This window comes from Corythoichthys intestinalis, chromosome 10 (assembly GCF_030265065.1).
Source record: "Corythoichthys intestinalis isolate RoL2023-P3 chromosome 10, ASM3026506v1, whole genome shotgun sequence".
NCBI classification, from domain to species: domain Eukaryota; kingdom Metazoa; phylum Chordata; class Actinopteri; order Syngnathiformes; family Syngnathidae; genus Corythoichthys; species Corythoichthys intestinalis.
Window position 1 is genome coordinate 34,865,197 of NC_080404.1, and position 20,086 is coordinate 34,885,282.

At 39.5% G+C, this 20,086-nt stretch overlaps 1 protein-coding gene across 2 annotated transcripts; it reads right to left on the reverse strand.

Annotated features, from left to right (window-relative positions):
• Positions 1-149: 149 nt before the first annotated feature.
• On the reverse strand, positions 150-14,491 carry mcm8 (minichromosome maintenance 8 homologous recombination repair factor). 2 transcript variants are annotated; one of them, XM_057848459.1, is made up of 21 exons: positions 14,374-14,491; positions 13,705-13,986; positions 13,547-13,612; positions 13,401-13,483; positions 13,192-13,341; positions 11,894-11,991; positions 10,634-10,832; positions 10,473-10,558; positions 9,842-9,987; positions 7,387-7,461; positions 7,183-7,324; positions 7,022-7,052; positions 6,819-6,956; positions 6,683-6,743; positions 4,436-4,516; positions 3,239-3,434; positions 2,952-3,162; positions 2,668-2,877; positions 2,511-2,587; positions 820-1,009; positions 150-651 (listed from the first exon to the last, which is right to left on the reverse strand). In XM_057848459.1, exons 2-21 carry the CDS (start codon positions 13,982-13,984, stop codon positions 559-561), a joined length of 2,613 nt encoding a protein of 870 aa, XP_057704442.1. In that variant the 5' UTR covers positions 13,985-13,986; positions 14,374-14,491; the 3' UTR covers positions 150-558. The 2 variants fall into 2 exon arrangements, with proteins under 2 accessions (XP_057704442.1, XP_057704443.1); XM_057848460.1 differs by having other exon boundaries at positions 14,268-14,408.
• Positions 14,492-20,086: the final 5,595 nt, after the last annotated feature.

The window sequence follows — 20,086 nt, forward strand, 5'->3', positions numbered from 1 at the left end:
AAAATACTAGTCATCTGAATTTCAAATTGAATGTCAACATATTTGGTATGGTTTAAAGAAGTATCAATCCGTTTTGAGAAACGTATTTAAAATACTTTCTTGTAACGAAGCAACTTATTGTAACATTTTAATAATATATATACATTAAAGTGCAAGTCAAGTAAAAAGAAATACATTAGAAAAAAAAAGCTAAAAACAGTTAAATTATAGATACCGAGTGATGATGCTATAACTACAGTGGGCAATTTTTTGTCCCTCCAAGGTCATGTAATTTTCTAAACATATTTCACTTTGTATAATTACAACAAAACCCTGACAAACTAGTTAATGAGTTAACATTTTACCAAATCAATTTGACGAACACAAATCAAAACAACAATATTAAAGCAACAAATATTACAAGACTTGATAATGACAAATCTTTTGTGGGTTGGATGACATAAGAAATATAATTTGCCAAACCCAGGCTCTACTGTCTGGTGGTTGTTGCAATGTTGAATTAGTTATACAGTCATTTAGTGAGTGATGGTAAAGTCTGTTTGGTTTGTTGCTTGCTTGTCAGATGGTCTGAAGTTGGTAAAGTTTGGCTCCTTTCTTCAGCAGGAAACCTTGCTCATTGAGAGAACTCACTAGACCCTCAAAGTCCAGCACCTGCCATGAAAAAAAAAAAAAATACAACATTGTCTTCAAAGGGTGCAAAAGAAGTGCAAACAAGCGTGTTGGGCAGAAGTAATACAAAATAAATTCATAACCTTAACATAAAACTTTGGTTGACACTCATCTTCAACAGTAAAACATTCTACAAACATATACATGTACCTTTATGTTCAGCCTCTCTGCCAGAGATCGAATGGTCTGCAGGGTAAATTGCTTCTCATTGGTCTGTTGGGCATGGGCGTGGAGGGCAGTGATGAGTCGTTTGGCTGCTCCGCGCTGACTCATGCCTCTGCCCTGCTGCGAGCGCTGAAAGTCCAGATTGCCCAAGTCGTCGGAGTATGTGTCAACCAGACTGCACATAAAAAAAAAAAACAAACAAACAACAATGCAGAAAGGCACTGACATGAGAGGCTGCAAATGTTGTTCCATGTGTAAAGAAAATGTGTTGAAGTTTGCGACGTACTATAAGCACAGTGGGGCAAATAAGTATTTAGTCAACCACTAATTGTGCAAGTTTGGCTTGCACAATTAGCTTCAGCAGGGGGACACGTCTGGTAGTACAGGATTTGAGTCCCTGGCGGCGCATTGTGTTACTGATAGTAGCCTTTGTTACTGTGGTCCCAGCTCTCTGTAGGTCATTCACTAGGTCCCCCTGTGTGGTTCTGGGATTTTTGCTCACCGTTCTTATCATTTTGACACCCGGGTGTGAGATCTTGCATGGAGCCCCAGATCGAGGGAGATTATCAGTGGTCTTGTATGTCTTCCATTTTCTAATAATTGTTCCAACAGTTGATTTCTTTACACCAAGCATTTTACCTATTGCAGATTCAGTCTTCCCAGCCCAGTGCAGGTCTACAATTTTGTCTCTGGTGTCCTTTGACAGCTCTTTGGTCTTGGCCATAGTGGAGTTTGGAGTGTGACTGACTGAGGTTGTGGAAAGATGTCTTTTATACCGATGAGTTAAAGCAGGTGCCATTAATACATGTCGAGTGGAGCCTCGTTAGACCTCGTTAGAAGAAGTTAGACCTCTTTGACAGCCAGAAATCTTGCTTGTTTGTAGGTAACTAAATACCTATTTTCAAGTCAAGTTCAGCTTTATTGTCAAATATGCCTATACGTAGAACATACAGCACAGATGAAATTTCTTTCCTTTCTCCCCACGTGCAAACATGCGTATAAAACCACAGAGCATTAAAAAATAATAATATTACTACATAAAATACTACTAAATGAAATAACAACTGGACTATGTACAAACAAAATGAATATCATTTAAAATGTAATATGGTGCAAAGATGTGTACAAAAGTGGCTTGAAGCCACTCTAATTTGGAAATAAATTCTTTAAAAATCAAACCATGTGATTTTCTGTTTTTTTTTTTCCCCCCCAGTCTGTCTCTCATGGTTGAGGTTTACCCATGTTGACGATTACAGGCCTCTCTAATCTTTTCAAATAGGAGAACTTGCCCAACTGATGGTTGACTAAATACTTATTTGCCCCACTGTAGCTGGTTAGTGGTCTCTGAACCTGAGTCTGATTTCTAACTGACAGCTCCAAAGGTTAAATGCAGGTAACTGGCAAATTTGTTGATTGTCGACAGTGATGTCAAGAAAAAAATATGGCAAATATGTCAAATAATTAATTTAAATGGTTACTTTTACATTTTTAGGTGGCTGAAAAAATATTTTAGACTTTACAACGAGTATGTGCATTTGTGGGAAAATTGAAACAAGATCCCTTCACTGCTTAAATATTTTTGTGGAATTTAGTTTTTTTTTGTCATGAACTGAGAAATATTTATATTGTTAAATACTGCATGCTCAATGAATGTTGGGAAACCTCTACAGTAGTACCTGTGTTTCATAATTTCCACCACATCTTCCGCGTGGCTCTTGGTGGCAGTCTCACTGAGCTCCAGTCTGGCTCTTGCCTGCACAGGTGCAGGCATATACACAATTTTTTGTTATTTTCAATACAATCAGACCTCCAGAACAACATACTGGCGACTACCTCAGTGAGCCTGATGAGGGACTCCAGTTGGCGTGTGGTGATGGGCGTAGTGTCTGCAGCACGCGACTGAGACCTCAGTGATAGATAGAAATCCTGAAGCGTCTGGGCGGCTTCCGGAGAGAGGGTGGGGTGAACATAGTGGCGAGCGTAGCTGATGTACTTCCTTAACAAGCATGCTGGGATTAGGTTGGTGATTTCTCCTTCTGGTATCTTGAAAAACAAACTTTTTTATATAAATGATTGATTTTAAAATTAAATTGAATTTAATGGAATTGATCCCTTACCTGCAAACGCACAGACAGCGGTAGGCTTGAGTGTTCCAACAAGATGGAAGTCTCTGCGTCGTCCTTACTGTTCATGGCGAACACGCCACTACTGGCTCTGCCCGCCCGGTTGGCCATGACGTGCTCGGACAGACAGCGGTCGTGGGACTCGTCAGGGATGTCCAGGAGGAGGAAGATGACGTCGAAGCGGGAAAGCAAAGGCGAGCCCATCCTGAAAATGAAGCAGCAGTAACTATAAGAAGCAACAATCAATAGAAATTCAATTACCAACTGAGTGCTGGGCTCACTTCAAATTCTCCGAGACGGTCTTGTTTCGGTTGTAATGGCCTCCGATGGGGTTGGCGGCGGCGATGACAGAGGTTCTGGCAGGCAATGAAGAAACGATTCCCGCTTTTGCCAGACTCACAGACTGTTGCTCCATGGCTTCCAACAGGGCCTGCTGCTGGTTACCCAGCTTGTCAAACTCGTCAATGCAGCACAAACCTAACCAGAGGTTGTGTGCTCTTTAAAAGGCGTATCATGGAAAAGTATCTTTACAATAGTTGTACGTTTGGAGTGACCGCCTAGGCACTAAATGTGAGGAACTATGCTGTGAAAACGGCAACCACCGGCGAGGTCTGCATTTTTACATCTGCCTTTCTCTTCAAAATTCGAGAACATGCAGCCACTCGCTTAGTTGCAAGGGCTTAGCGCTGTCACCTGTCGTCATGGTAACAAAACCCCGTTAGTCCCTTTGAACATCATGAGACAATTGGGAACCGTTTTAAATGGTGAACAAATGCCTTTCTTCAACATCTGAGGTGCTCACTTTTGATTGACAGTGACACTGGCTGAGAAGTGATGGTTTGGATGACATTATATTGTGCCTACTATAAGTGTACCTTAAATGGATAGACGTCTAGTGTAAACAACCTTCATGTGAAAAATGGTTTATCATAGTGTTCAAGGGCATACTTTGAATTTCTTAGACCTCTGACAATGCATAAAATAGTTTAAAAAAATGACATGACTTAAGAGCGCTGCCATTGTGTGAAGAATATGACATAACTTAAACATTGATAAGACTCAAACACAGGTGTAAATATTATAGCTAAAAAATAGGCACTCACTCTTTATAGTAACTCTTAAATCTGCCTTTTCCAAGCAAAATCCATGCATAAATCCAGGCGTGTAAACATAGGTAAATCTCCATATCCGCATAGGATTATGGGTAGTACTGAAGTCCTGAGGAAGGACGGACTATCTAGGATACTCGCATTTGAATTGCTAAAATAATACTGGCATTGATACACGTCTGCCTGCTTTAAGGATGGCTATTTTTTGTAATTACTGGCTTTTATTTTCATTGTTTTTCTCTACTATTACACTAAGAGAAATGGAACAGAATTTTTGCTGTTAAGCACATGATTAGAGTGTTGTCTTCTCCTTTAAGAAGTGGACAATGAGCGAAAAATGCATGCATGTATGCTCTCTTGCATTCCCACCTTGGTCAGCCAACACCAAGGCTCCAGCCTCCACAGCGTAATCTCCACTTCCTGGATCTCTGTATAAACTCACTGTTAGTCCTGCAAAGATAATCATCAAACTATCAACTACAGTGTTATCTAGAGGTGCACGTGCCCTGACAAGCAGGCCATTTTTTTGCTCTGACTTGTAAGAAAATACTTTTGATCCGTGCGTTGCAATTTGGCCATATGGACAGCAACAATTGCTTTCTAGTTTATGACCCTATTTGCTGAATTCTTTTAAATGCAAGTGAAAATCCACTTCTGTTAATCCTTGATAGGGCAAGTGACTATTTCTGGTGATTAAAAAGAACAATACACCAACCTGGCATTCACCTATGTAGACATCACTTTTGGGTTATGTAGGCCGCAATATTAAAATTTGGGATATAAGTGGAGGCTACATGACACCAAATGTGATGTCCACACACAGTATTTGGACGCAAGGTTTCACTTGTACTTACTATGTTATTTATTTGATTATTATTAATCAATATTGTATTTTTTTATGTTATGCTTATGTATTTTTCTAGGAATAGCCACAATATTAACATTTGGTATACAATTGTGGCCTACATGACCCAATCTACATAAGTGAATGCCAGGTTTCAATTATAATTATATATATTTTTAATATTGTTTTTGTTTTAATGAATCATGTATTTTTTTAAATTTTAAAATACAGTATTCTTATGAATACATACAACAATAAATTAACAAAATGTTGGTTAAAAAAAAAATAAAATGAATAAAAACAAATAAATCTGATAATTTCCGTAGTAGCACCCTAAAGTTGATTTTTTTTTTTTTTTTAATTTCATGGTATTTAACTTTTTACTTGCCATTGACAATGATAGCCATCCAATTCCTTTAAACTGAAAGGACTGGCTATAACTGCTCATCTTTCAGTGCCATTGAGTGTTAGACGTCCAATTCATTTAAAGTGAAAGGACTGACTATAACTGCTCATCTTTCAGTGCTGTTGACAGTGTTAGACGTCCAATCTATTTTGACTGGGAGGGCTGGCAGCGAATGATCACAGCTAGTTCTCTGTCAAAATGCATTAGACGTTTACCGCCGTCAATGGAAGCCAATGAGTTAAATGGGTTCCCTATAAAGGGTTAATGGTTCCACTAACCCCAGACAGTTTTTTTTCTTCACTCTTTTGGTATCAATAGCCACGTTTACATGCTGACTTTTATTCATACCGATTCAAATCATTCCAAATGGAAATTTCAGATCAGCTGTTTACATGTCACTTCATCTATTCCGATCCAGCGTTTACATGTGTCTGCCTTTATTCCGAAAGGACGTTTGACAACTGCCGTCTGACATGCGCAGATTAATCAAAACAAAGCGTCACTTTGCAAAACATGGAGATCGATTGTCAGAGTGCTGCTGTTTTAACTTCAGAGAAGAACTGTCCCCATCACACAGTTCCTCGTCAAAACCCACGTCCACGCCGTGGACATCGACGTTGGCCAGTGGTCGTCCTCCCATCACTTCGTCCATCGGCTCAAAGAACGGAAAGTTTGTGGGGTCGTATCCGCTTCTGCTGTTTTGCTCTTTTGCCTTGTAGTAGCCGGTTTTCAACGTTTTCCACCAGTTTCTAATCTGGTCAACGCTCCGGTCTATTGTGGGTTCGTGTAACCTCTCGTGAACTTTTTAAAATAGTTCACTGTTGCTCGTTTTACGCCCGTCTAAGCGAGCAATTATATTCAATTTTTTAAAAGTTTGAATTAAATACAAACTTTCCGCCGGACTCCAATTAGGTGCGCTGTGCTTGGAAGCCATGTTGCAAGTGACGTTACTTACGTCACCAAGTGACGTCACCACGTCAGTACGGAGCATGTGCAGAAAGAACGCAACCAGACACCATTCCGCTTCCCTGTTTACATGATATAATTTTACTACTAATCGGTTTGGGAAAAGGAATATTCCACCCCCTGTGAAACGGAATGAAATTCCATTCGGTTTGGGCCTGTTCATTCCGAATGAGGTGTTTATATGGAACACATTTATTCGGTTTGAACATCCAAACCGATTGTAATTGGAATATTTGGATCCATGTAAACGTGGCTATTGTCACTTATATGGAAGAGAATCATGGGAAAAAAGGTGGGAAAATGCTGATTTAACAGTTTTTCTGAAGTTAAGTGTTCCAGATCACTAGAGGTTTATAGACTTAATGTGAGTTCTGCTTACAAACCTGTTGTGACAGTTTACCTGCAGTGCTGGTGCTGTTGCCACAAACATAGATCCCTCGAGGAGCCACATTGCACATGGCCTACAAACGAGAATACATTTATTCAGTTATCAATGAAAAGCAGGAATGAGTCAGCCTCTGAAGCACTGAATCAACCTGTAACATCTGACTCTTGCCCAGTCCAGGGTCTCCCACCATCAGGACGTGGGGGTCGCCTCTGACTGGGACGCTGTTCTTGCCCGTGTGCTTCTGCCTTCCTCCGAACAACACCAACACCAGTGCTGCTTTCACCAACTGCGAAGACAAATGAGTGAATGCATGTGACGTGCCTACTGAGAAAGAATGGACATTGTGCTTACCAGGTGGCCGTAAATGGCGGGACATAGTGAACTGGAGGGAGCAAAAGAAGTGAACAAATTTTACAAACATCTGAAAACACGAGGAGGATGTTACACAGACTATGGATGTCAAAGTGAAGGTATGTTTCCAGTTGATATTCATGTGAGCATCCAGTACTTACTGGACAATGAGTTTCAGCAGGTCCGGCTGCGACTGGATCTCCTGGATGGCGTAGAGCTCCTTCAGGGTAAACTCCTCACCTCCACAGCCATTCTCGGGTGAGCCACCAGACAAGCCAGCACCTCCAGACTTGGACTGCTGACCTGCATTCAATATTCAGCTCTGGTTAGTGATGATACCTCGCTTAGTAGAACCCCAACGGCACCTTTTGTGTTGCTGACTGACGTGGCCTCAATGTAGAGCAGGAACATAGACTGGTCCTTATTCCACCTAGTGGTGCCTGTGTCACAAATGCAAGATTTTTATCCTGTAATTACAACCATGAATAAGAATTTTCATTTTTCTTTCATTTAAATGACAGTATACTACAGTTAAGGCTGCAAAAACTAATAGATTAAATTGATGAAAATTGATTAATAAATTAGATACTAACGAATTTGATAATCAATTTTTGCCGGCAACTATGAGCAGTACCGTTTGGGTCCTTGTTGTGTATAATGTGAGGCTGCGTGCACGCACCAGTGATTGGAGCAGGACAGAGAAAGTCACTGCTACACTCAGGTGGGGTTGCTGAATCAATAATATTGCGAAGTGTCCAGAGTTAGATTGTCTTTTGTGTTGTTAGCTCCAATGTGTCTCTATCAGGGGTGAGTAAATGAAGCCAATTGTATTGTTTGCATTCTTTGTTGACAAGACATTATTACTTAGCAAGGCGCGCTAAGCTAGTTAGCGATTATGCTAATCAGTGTCTTAAGTGTCCACTTGTATTATGTTTTGGAGAAGCATATTGACACTTAAGCAATTGAGTTATTGTTAAATAGTAAAGTTGTCTCACTTCTTTTTATAAAGAAACCACACACGTAAATCCGTTCATATAACAGCTTAGTCTCCTTTAAACACAAACTCCCATTCAAGCTGTAAACTGTCATACAAGAGAGTGTGCTTTGAAATTGGATTTGGATTGTATTTATGACAACTGTTTGATGAAGAAAACTGATTCAATACGGTCTGCCTCCTCCTCATTCGATTTTGTTGTTTAAAGAAAATAAATGAGTCATTGACACATTTTACAGTACTTTGCTCACAAGAAACAAATGTCAATTAGCAGCACTTTTTTTTTTATTTGAATGAACAGGTCTTTGTCTTATTTGGGTACTGAGAAATACCTTTTATGTTCTATACTCAGAACCTTTATTAAAAAAATTTAACACGTTTTATGTACTTAAAACAGTACTGTTGTAGACTACTCTTTATTGCAAAATGTATCACATTTGATACACCTAAAATTTCATGATTTTGAGACTAATTCAGAATTTTGACATTTCTTTTTGAAAGAAAAAATGATGATTGCAAGTCAACACATGCATCTGCAGGTTCCATGGGGAAAAAAAAAAAAAAAAAAAAAAAAGGGATTTAGCAAGGTTATAGATATCTGAGCGCTTATTACACATATTTATTTCGACTTTTCTTTTTACAAATTTGAAAAAAAGGTGTCATTAGGACCTTATTTTTCAAATTTTGGGATTCTCTGATAATTGCTTAATATTGCTGGCATTAAAGGGTTAAGTCAGGAAACTGTAATAATTTTTTTTTGAAGGAAATAGTCATCCATTTCATCTTCAGTGTTACTTACAACATGCCTAAAACAACTTCAAGTTAAATTCTGAAGCTAATTTTAAAGAGTGACATTTATCAGCTTAATCGTTTCATTAATAGATTATAAAAAATAATGCTTAGTTGCAGCCCTAACTAAAGTACATGACACATTATAGAAACACATATTAGAGAATACATTAAGTATTTTTACCTTTACAACAAAATTATTATTTTACTATCAATTAATTTAATCAAACATTAAAACTTCTTTAAATTTGAATATTTTATTGTCATTCGGACTTTTCTTCACATATGCAGTGTGTTTAAATATACGGTTAGAAATTGAAGCATGGCCATTTTAAATGACCACATTCTAGTCCCTACCAGTGCATCTCATTGATAAGAATATGACAAGAAAACATAATTCAAGTACAGTGAGTCCCCTTAAAATCTGCAATGATGTGATTTGATTTGAGTCAAGGGCTTTTGACTGATTGACAGTATTATGTACACATTTAACACCATCATTGGCATTTTAATACGAGGCAATTTTGACACTTGTGTTGCTGAAACCATTCATAACAGCTTATCTACAGAAATGACAATGTTGATCGATATTCTGCATGCTTAATCGATCGATCTACTAGTAGATGGATGCATCGTTATACCCCTCATTCATTAATTTCTCCCACCCACCAATAGTCATTATACTATTTTTTTTTTCTCTTCTTAAGATTTATGATCTCTGGGTAATCAAACTTAAAACAGCACTTAAAAGCACGTCAAAATTTTGAGGGGAAATTGTTTTTTTTTCCTTCAATGGGTGTTACACAGATTTTCATTATTTGTGGTTGGACATGGCCCCCCACATCCATGAGTAGTTGGTGGTATGTATAATGTATAACCATTTATTCCAGTAGCTCAATTGAAGTACTACTGTATTTAGATATAAATTTTGCTTTCATTGTGTGTATTATGGTATATAATTTATTAACCAAATTCTAATTTAGTGAAAAGCACCAGTATAAAGTGTAAAGATGCTGTATTTGTGTGTGTGCATGCACCATCATTTGTGACTCTAACAATCCCTGTCACAGTCACGGTATCACCGGGAACGCAGCTGTCACAGAGGTCGGCGGTCAAGTGGCACTCCACAGTGCGTGGGATGCGTCCGGCCTCCCTCTGCTCACCGCATACCAACTCCTGCACTCTGCCAACATGCACAATCAAAGATATCCTTTACAGCCTTCTGTCAACATTGTGTTGTTTATCTCAAGACACCAGAACTGCAATCAGTCATGAGTGCAGTCAGCCTGGTGTAGTTGAATCACTGTTGAAGTATGAGTGAGTTAACGGTGACATCTAGTGGTATGATTGTATAGCACGCTGTGTTCCACTAAAAAGGTCTACTGCAGGGTCTCCATACTATTCCATAAAGGGCCACAGTGGCTGCAGGATTTCATTCCAACTAAACAAAAGGAAACATTTTCACCAATCATCTGTCTTAAAAGTGCAATCAGTTGATTGCAATCTGATGCTGCTTGTTTCAGCAGAAACCTTATTGGTTAAACTTTCTGTACAGGATTGCTTAAACGAAGACCAGGACCAACAGCGGCCTTCAAGGACCGGTTTGGAGGCCCCTGGCCTACTGAGTACGATGCACACAGTATAGTTAAATAATGTGTAAATGCTTACTTGATAATTTGCCAGTCGACAGTGTGTGTAAGAGGAGAACGCCGTTTGGCACTGAACGCATGACTGCGGCATTCTGGCCTGATACACTGTGAGACCACACACACATGACAATGTTCAAACACAAAGAACATATGTGTATGTACAGTATGTGTCCTCCTTACCTTGGTGGGTGTCGCGTACTTCCCGTGCTGCAAAGGCAGTGAAAGTGTGCTGGAACATGTCATGCACTGGAAGGCCAGCCTGGTGCATTGAGGCCTTATGTTGCTCACCCGGACCACGGTGCCCCTTACACACACAAGGCAGCCAAACACGCTTGCACGCAATGTGCGCAGTGGAGTTAGCGGCTCATAGTTGTACAGCCTGTAATTAAGTATGTATATACAGTGCTGCTCAAAAGTTTGTGAACCCCCTCAACATTTTGGAATTTTCTATTATTTCAACCTGATTTCCTAATCAATCAATTCAGTAGTTTTTTTTTTGTTTTTTTAACAGTTGTGTTGTCGAGACTAAATTAAAAAGAGTTTTCATCAACTGATGTAGGTACAAAATTGAACTGTTTGGTCACAACCAAAACCGCCATGTCTGGCGAAAAGTCAACACTGCATACCACCAAAAGAACCTTCTCCCAACAGTGAAGCATGGAGGTGGGAATGTCAAGATCTGGGCTTGCTTTTCATCCTCAGGACCTGGACAACTCCACATAGTCCAGGGAATCATGAATTCTGAGGAATATTGTCAAATCCTAGAACATAACCTGACGCCATCTGTTTTGAAGTTAAAGCTTGGCAGAAGGTGGATCATGCAACATGATAATGATCCAAAGCGTTCCAGCAATACAACCAAGGAATGGCTGAAAAAGAAGAAGATTCGTGTTCTGGACTGGCCCAGTCAAAGTCCTGACCTAAATCCCATTGAAATGCTGTGGCGGGACCTGAAGCGAGCAGTTCATGCCAGACGCCCATCAAACCTCTCTCAACTGACTGCGTTCTGCAAGGAAGAATGGGCAAAAATCCCCCAAAGTAGATGTGAGAGGCTGATTAGTCACTACAGAAACCGTTTGGTTGAGGTAATCTCTGCAAAAGGAGGCGCAATATCCTATTAACTGAAGGGGTTCACATACTTTTGCACACATGATATCTGAGTTTTTCTTAAATCAACCACTTTTGTTAAATAAAGAATGACAATATAACTATTTCTTTTGTTTCAGTCCATTATTTGGAATGTCAGTATTGTGGATTTGGGTATAACTTAACATTTAATAAGGTTATTTTAGTTTTTTTTACAAAAAATCTGACCATCGCTGTGGGGTTCACAAACTTTCGAGCAGCACTGTATATATAAATAAAATATATATATGTATTTTTTTATTGACAGAAGGAAGATATGGACTGTAAACAAATATGACCTTCCCTGTCACCCACCTCGCACTGATGTGAGGGATGTGGATGATCGGCACGGCCACTGGAAGCTCGTCCCCGGGCAGCTCAGCAGCTTGTTTCTCCAAGTCAACAGTCAACACCTACAGTATTTGTTCAACAAGATAAATAAAATCTTTAAAAAAGTATGTTTGTAATGAAACCAAATCAATGCATACTTCTTGTAACTTCATATTTTGCATACAAGACAGTCAGCACAGTGCTCAACAATTGTATGAGTGCTTTAAAGTCGATTATTTTATTCTCATTGAGCTCATGTGGTTTTACCTAATCAGGACAGCATATTATGTACAGAAATTTCTGACAGCAGTAATGAAGCAAACATGACATGTAACCCACTAAAAACAATTGCTTTTGTCAGGAGGGCAAGGAAATAAAAAGTATATGGAAAAAATCGTAACACAATTTACAATTTAGAGGGGGGAACCAGTAAATTTGTTAATTCATCATGTATAACACAAATAATTATATTCTGCATTATATATAAACTACTGCATGAAATGAGAAGAGAAACCTTTGGTCATTGCCAATTCTGTAACGTCTTGCTTTTCTGGTCTCAGGTACTTTAAAATGCCCCACTTGCCTTATTGAAGGCCAAATAATACTATACCTGTGTAGACACATGTTAATGATATACTGATAGGCACAACAAAATGATCAGTTATTGGAATTACTGATATTATTCCAGAATTATTTTTCATCCAATGGCGAAAAAAAAAAATTAAAAGAAACGGTACACCTTCTTAAAATAATCGCTTAAGTCATTTTTTTTTGAATTTCCAGGAAACACAAACAAACTGAGCCATTCATTCATTCATCTTCCGTACCAAATATACTCGCGAGGGATGCGGGTGGTGCTGGAGCCCAACCCAGTTAACTATGGGCAGGAGGCAGGGTACTCCTGGGGAATGCAGAAGGAAGTGAGTAAATCCACGCAGACATGAGGAGAACATGCAAACTCCATACAGGATGGTTGGAGCCCTGGATTTAACCTTGATCTCAGAACTGAGGTAAAAGTGCTAACCACTTTTCCACCATGCCGCAAAAATACGGAACCAATTGTGGAATTTTACATATTTACCAACAATTTTAATCATTTCATCATATTAACTAATTGGCTGCAGTTGACGGTGAAAAACTGGCAGGGGTGTCAGCAAATGAATGAATGTTCAATTGCTACCAGCACTAAAATAAATTCACAATAGAAGGATGAAAACAGCTACATGATAGGACATAAATGGCATTGAAATATTTAAGAAGCGTCCGTGTGTGTGTGTCTCTACCTGGTGAATGGCCAATCCCAAACAGTTGAGGATAACCTCCGGTTGTGTCTTCAACTCCGTGGTCAAACCAGGAAGCTCCGCAAGCACACTCTCGTTTATTGTTAGGTCGGCGTAGTCCACCAGCACGCTGCCTAGACGCTCAATCTCGTCCTGTAATGCACAGCTATTCATCTCTACAGTCCAGCTTAGCATTAATGGCACTGACAAACCTTGTCGTAGAGGTGGATCTTTGAGGCAAAGTACTTCTCAAACACTTTGATCTTCTCCACTGTGGGCGAGCTCTCGATGAAACCTGACGAAAAGACAGATTTAGACACGCATACGAACCAATCTGATGACTATTTTTCTTAAATACCTTCAGTGAAGTACAGTGACCATCCTTTGTAAGGGGACATCACATCTAGAGTGGCCTGGTGGAGACCTGAAAAGGCCGAAGTGGTCTTTTATTAGTCAGTTGTTGTTTGTAACATAAGGAGATAATTAGTATTCCACACCAAATTTCACGGAGCTCACCTCTCTGTGTGCCTAAGAATGGACTTGCAGACACTCTGTTATCACCTCCAGGTGTCCCTCCGACCTGTCCTCCACCTCGCCCCCCTCCTGAACCTCCTCTCCAAGGTCTACTCCTCCATCCTCCCCTGCCACTGTTTCCTCCTCTCCAGCCTCCACTGCCGTTGCTTCCTCCTCTCCATGTTCCACCGCCATTCCTTGCTCCTCTCCATCCTCTACCATTTCCTCTCCATGAGCCATTCCCAGCCCTCCAGGAGCCTCTTCTGGAGTCCTGTCCACTCATTACTGGTAGAAAAAAAGGGAATGTTTAAGCTCAGGTACACGTCTACACTTTATAAAGTAGTAATTACATTTTGTAATTTTAATAACAGTTGATATGTCACAAGCAGCATTTGGAAAAATGTTTCCACATCACGATTTAGATGTCGTTGCTGACGACCCACTTTTTCTTACACAACCATCCAGCTCAATGTTAAACTTGTGTCAATTCGTCTCTGCTGTACTAGTTAACAGTAAGTCCTTAAATAGTCAGAAATTGTTAGTGAGCGTAACAGCAGCGCACTTACGTTTTGAAAATGTACGGTATTCAAAATTGCCGAAATTTTAATAACTGCAAACACATGCTTCAAACGAATAATGTCGTCTCATGGTGACAAAAAGTACCAAAGTTACCGAGCAAACGTTGTATCCACTGGACAGGATGTCAAAATTTCCCTCCACTCATGAGGTGCTTCTTCTTCTACTCCTTATTTGGTGCTGGCTCGAGTCTCCTACTAGCGGAGAGATGTAGAACTACGGCACGTACCAAGCAGAAAGTAGCTCTCCTGCCTTGTGGAAGAATAGTATGCTCATGGCATAGCTTCCACATTGGATGTAGTAATACTGCTCGAAAGTCGCCATGGGAGCGAGATGAGGGGTAGGGGCCGTTCAAACGTCCTAAGACCATCGAAATGCAAAGAAAACTGCTTTTGACACAGTTATACTTATAACACATAATAAAACATAACAGGTTTTACACATGCATTAGGCTACTGCATTACACTTACTGCAACAAGGCATACATGAGAAACTGATTTCATTCAAAATTGTATTTTTTCAATGATTGGTAAAATAAACATGTACAAAACACCTGCAACGCCAACCTACATCTCCTAATTTTTTTATTTTCCTTCTTTTCCTCACATCTAAATGCAAAACCTAAATTTTAACAACTTAAGAACATTGTATGTAGATTAAAATTGAAGATTGACTAATAAATATTTTTTGAAAAAAATAAGTAACATACATAAAAAAAAAAAACAGGTACAAATGACTTACATTACGCACAGTGAAATGGTATATATTTTGAAGACAGCGCAAACAATTACTTTTTTTTAATTGTAAGGAAATAAACAAGTAGCCCAACATAAATGAACAAAATAAATCCAAAGTGCACATTAACCTGGAAGATGTTCTAAACCTCCCTCCCAGATTAAAATAAATTAAAAAAATAAAATAAGCGTCTTCAACTCTTTTTTTTTCTCTTTTAAAGATCTGGTCAATTTTCAGTTGCATTGCCTCTTTTTAAAAAAATCGCATTTACTCAACACGGTTGTTCTTTTTTTCTTTTTTGTTGTTTCAGAAATCATGTCCATTTGAACCAATCAGCGCTAACTATCCATGCTGATCACATGTCACTATGTCAGCCACTTGAATGGACCACTGAGTCCAGAGTAGTTTGCTGAGCGCATCCGCACAGTGACGCGACTCGTCAGCCTCATATACACAGAGACAGAGACGGTAGGCAGAAATCAGTCGAATAAATAAATAAATAAAAAAAAAATATAAATGGAAATGGATTACATTTGGGGTTTTGGTAGTTGCCGTCATATTTTCGGAATCAAAGCACCATTCCACACGGTTCCGGCCCTGAATCTTTTACTGGAGTGGCTTACCGGACCCCAGTTTCACCCCTGTATTTATATATTATATATTGTTTGAAAATTGCCATTGCGATTTACACATGTTCAATAGTCCTATTGAAGTGAGGCACTATGCAAATGCATAGTTTTTCAGTTTTCAGTTTTAGTCTTTTTCTGTCGCATATATCATGATACATCATTGAAGAAATTTCTTACAATATATCGAATATCATAGATATTGTGTACCCTGATATTATCATTATTGTGGGTCACATATCATCACAGCATCGAATCGTGAGTAAGTGTAGATTAAATTGCATATCAACTGCACTTGTATTAAATCCTTTGCTGCCAATTCAGAGGTCTGAGTTCACATCCGCACCCACACACCATTTCAATGGAATAAAAAGCTCTCCTGGAGCAAATTGGGTTGCTAATCAACACCTCACAGTGTGGCTGCTCTCTGCAGACTCTAATAACAAAAAGAAATGGATAAAAGTCACATCCCTAAACCTCAAACCCTCTGCATACTTGGCTGCTAATAACCCCATCCCACAGGACCCTTAGCAATTTGAGCAGTAAATTAACCTGATGACACTTGTTGCCTCTTCACCTTTGTCTCCTTTCAGAGGAAGTCTCCTTTGCCTTTTGGAAAAGCTCAATTAAAGACTCCGGCAAGCTCCTGTCTCATTTTTAACCAAAGCAGAAGCCCAATTTGTTCTGTGTGCACTTTAAAAGCACAGAGGCAAGTGCAATACCTCTTATGCTATGCACGAGTCCTGTTTCATGATATTAGCTTAATTACCTTCAGTACAATATTCTTACCTGGATAAGGTCTTCTTAGTTCTGTGTCCTATTTAAGTGAAGACCACCCCAAATATCAGTCTTTGGGTGAAGTTTGAAGGCTCAGTAAGTATGAAATTCTTTCTCAATTTAGGAACCCAGGGTTAAATTTACCTGCCAATGAATGAGGGATTAAATATTGTTTTTGTGCCAATTGCTGCCTTGTTCTCATAAAAGCACATTTGACTGAAATCAGCTGTCAAAATTTGTTTCCGTAACTACTACCAAAACAATGTTGCCTGCAGTTTATGAGAAAGAAAGAGGGGGGAGTGCATTTCTAGTGGTACCTGCCTCCTGTATTTCCATGATAGCAGCATTGAGTACAAATGTGCTGTGATTTCTTTTTTTGTCTCCCTTTTGGGCTCCAGCATGAAAAGCTTTTTTTGTGTTTGTTGTTAAAGCAAACAGCAAGAGCGGCGATTTCTGCCTGTGTGGAGAAGGTAAGGACGTGGTGGGTGTTTAGTAGCAGGAACTACTCGTAACAACAAATAACATGTTTTATTGTTCATGGCCTGGGGAGCAACCGGTGTGTTCTTTTTGCTTGTGTTTTATCTTGATATTTTGTGTGTGTGTGTGTGTGGGGGGGAGTTTCTTCACTTTTAACTCATTGGCTGCCATTGACTATGGCAGAAAATTGTACCTCCATTGCCGTCAATCTGTTAATAGAATGGATATAAAAGCACAGGTCATCTTTAGCACATCAAAGCAAACCAGAAAGGCATACACAACATGAACTTGTGTATCCCACACATACACGGTCTTTCTTTTTGCTCAAGCTTTAGTCTTTGTTCTATGAGTGTCAGATCATTTGCCGTTTGTTCGTCTTAGTGCGTGGTATCCGTCCTTTTCTTCATATCCATCCTATTCTTAGTTGCTGCCAGTGGCTCTTTGTCTGACATCAAACCCAAACTTTCTCCCTCCCGCCTCATTTTGTCTCGTCTCGACTGTGTTTGGGTCCTCCTGCCTTCACCATGTGATCAGGTTCACAGGGATTGTAAAATAAGAAGCACAGTCATCAAACCTCCCATACACCAACACTGTAGGAGAAAAAATACCGACTGAGTACTGACCTATGATTATTTGTTAGGGCATTTCCAGAGGAATCCAAAATATCTACACAGAACCTCATGTTGACTCGATTCCATCGTATTTAAGTGCAAATGAGACCATGCGAATGGTCTGATTATTTGCAGTTTTTGAAATCCATACACTTGGCTGGGCTACCGGCCCACTTCCATTGACCTACCACTGATCGTCAGTTGCCGGATCACGGTTCGGGGTAGACACCATGACAGATCAAGCTTTTTTTGTGTTCTCCTTACAAGTGATACAAAGATACAAATTGATCTGGAGAACAGAAGCAGGCCGAGTAAGAGGAAAGAAGAGTACAAAAAAAAAAAATCTCCAGAATAGTTTCTTTTGTAGCCCTCGGATGGCGTGATGTGTAATTTCCCAGGAGCACAAATCGCAAACGGGGGGCAGAGGGTGTGGAGACTTTGTGTGAGTCACAACGATTTGCTGGCTGCGCCATTGTTTCTTTTAAATGGCTTCTACTCAGTCGGTAGTTCTATCTCCTTTTCTTACTCTACCTACCACTTGTCTTACTTTATTTCTATTTTCCAATGTTAATATCTAGTTGTCTAGTCTCTTCATCACTAGTCACCCGGTGTCCCCTTTCCCCCCTCCCCTCTGGGGAGGGGCTATTTTTCAGCTGCAGCCTCCTGACTGTCCGGACCCCTGGCTGGATAGACGTCCTCGCTGCTACCCCCGTCTCATCTGACTAGAGGGACCTCTTCTTGCTCCTTTACTCCACTGTATTTTTACGGACTATAACTTCGCTTGCTAATTTCCATTAGCCGTTCTGGGGTTCCTGTCTATCCGTCCTGGGAGTGGATCTCTCCTGACTGTGGTACTCCCCAAGGTTTCTCATTTTTCTCCCAATTGACTCTGGAGTTTTTGGAGTTTTTCCTTGCCGGCATGGAGGGTCTTAAGGATAGGGGATACCCAGGACTTGAACTGTATCTATTCATCTTTGTTGCTTCATTTCTAATTGTGTATCATATTGCCTCTGTAAAGTCCTTTGAGACCTCTGTTGTGATTGAGGGCTATACAAATAAAATTGAATTGAATTGAATTGAATTCTAATTGTGGGACTTGATTGTATTATTATTATGCTAGATAAAAGCGTGTGTGTGTTATGTCTGCATGTATGTTCTGTGCATTCATATGTAATTTTGAGTACTTTTCTTGCCTCCAATGGGTTTTTGTGTGGGATGTGTATGAACGTGAGCTGAATATATCTGCCTGCGAACGATGTTTGTATACAGTATCTGTGTGCATGTGTTTGAATGAGTGTTGTGTGTTCAGGTGTGTGTGTGGATACGTGTGCAATCATGTGTGATGCCTTTGTATTTGAAATATGTTATTTTTATACTCTATATGACTTTCCCAATTTGTTGTTGTTGCTGTTCTTTTGTCTGTACTTTGCCTTTGTTGTATCACGTCTGTTAAGTGCGTTAGATAGTACAGTATATCTCTCTGTATTTTATTATAGCTCAAATGTTGTCTATTGCAATCATCTTTGAATTGAAGCTGAGTTTTCAAAGTGACAGTACACATATTATTGTCAGATCCCATCCCATGTCAAACAGGCAACTGCACTACTTCTGAGCACCACTTGAGGGCACAATGACCCCATATCAGAGCTCGCCCAAATCCTTTTTTTCCCCCTTTTCTTTTTAGTGACCTACATCTTTCTCTTTTTACAACTCTCCCTATATGTGTTGTGCGGGCTAATTCCACCTAAAGCCATTTAACAATGCCTTTTATATCTCTGCGTTTACAATCTTGAACTGCTTTTTACTCAGCGTCTTTTTTCACTGTTTGTCTACGCCTTTTTTGTTCCATTAACTGTTGACTTTGAGAGAAACAACCCCATTATATTACCATTTTACAATTCCTAAATGTTAGTCAGGGGAACAGAGACGGCTCTGTAGAAATGTACGTAAATGGGTAGTTTAATTCTGTGTCTGCTCATCTGTTTTCAATGGTGTATGTCTGCATTAAAGTAGTGGGTAAGGAGAAGCCTCTCTCTGCTGACTTTATGAGAGAGGCCAGGGTAAATACAGTACCCTGGTCACCAGCCAATTATGGGGTACACATCATGATGAATCACATGATGTATAAAAAAACAAGCATTAACGCTTACAGTCTGACACCTAAGGATGATTTGGAACTGTGTTTTTTGGGGGGGGGACTGTGGATGGAAGCTGGAGTTTGATGTACTAACTTGACTTAAAGATTGACACATGGTTTATGCTTCAAATCAAAGATTACCATATGAACTGATTGCAGAGGTGGGTAGAGTAGCCAAAAATTTTACTTAAGTAAGAGTAGCGTTACTTGAAACTAATATTACGCAAGTAAAAGTAGTCACCCAAAAGATATACCCAAGTACAAATACAATTGTATTCAGTGATAAGAATACTCAAGTTATGAGTAACCCCATAGCAAAAATTTGATACTCATCTGTTGCTTAATCTTATCTCGTGAGACGAATTTGATCATCATCTCAAATTTATCTCATTCTCTGCCTATTTGTTTCTGAGTTTGTGCTCCTAAGGGTACCCTTAATGAGTCAA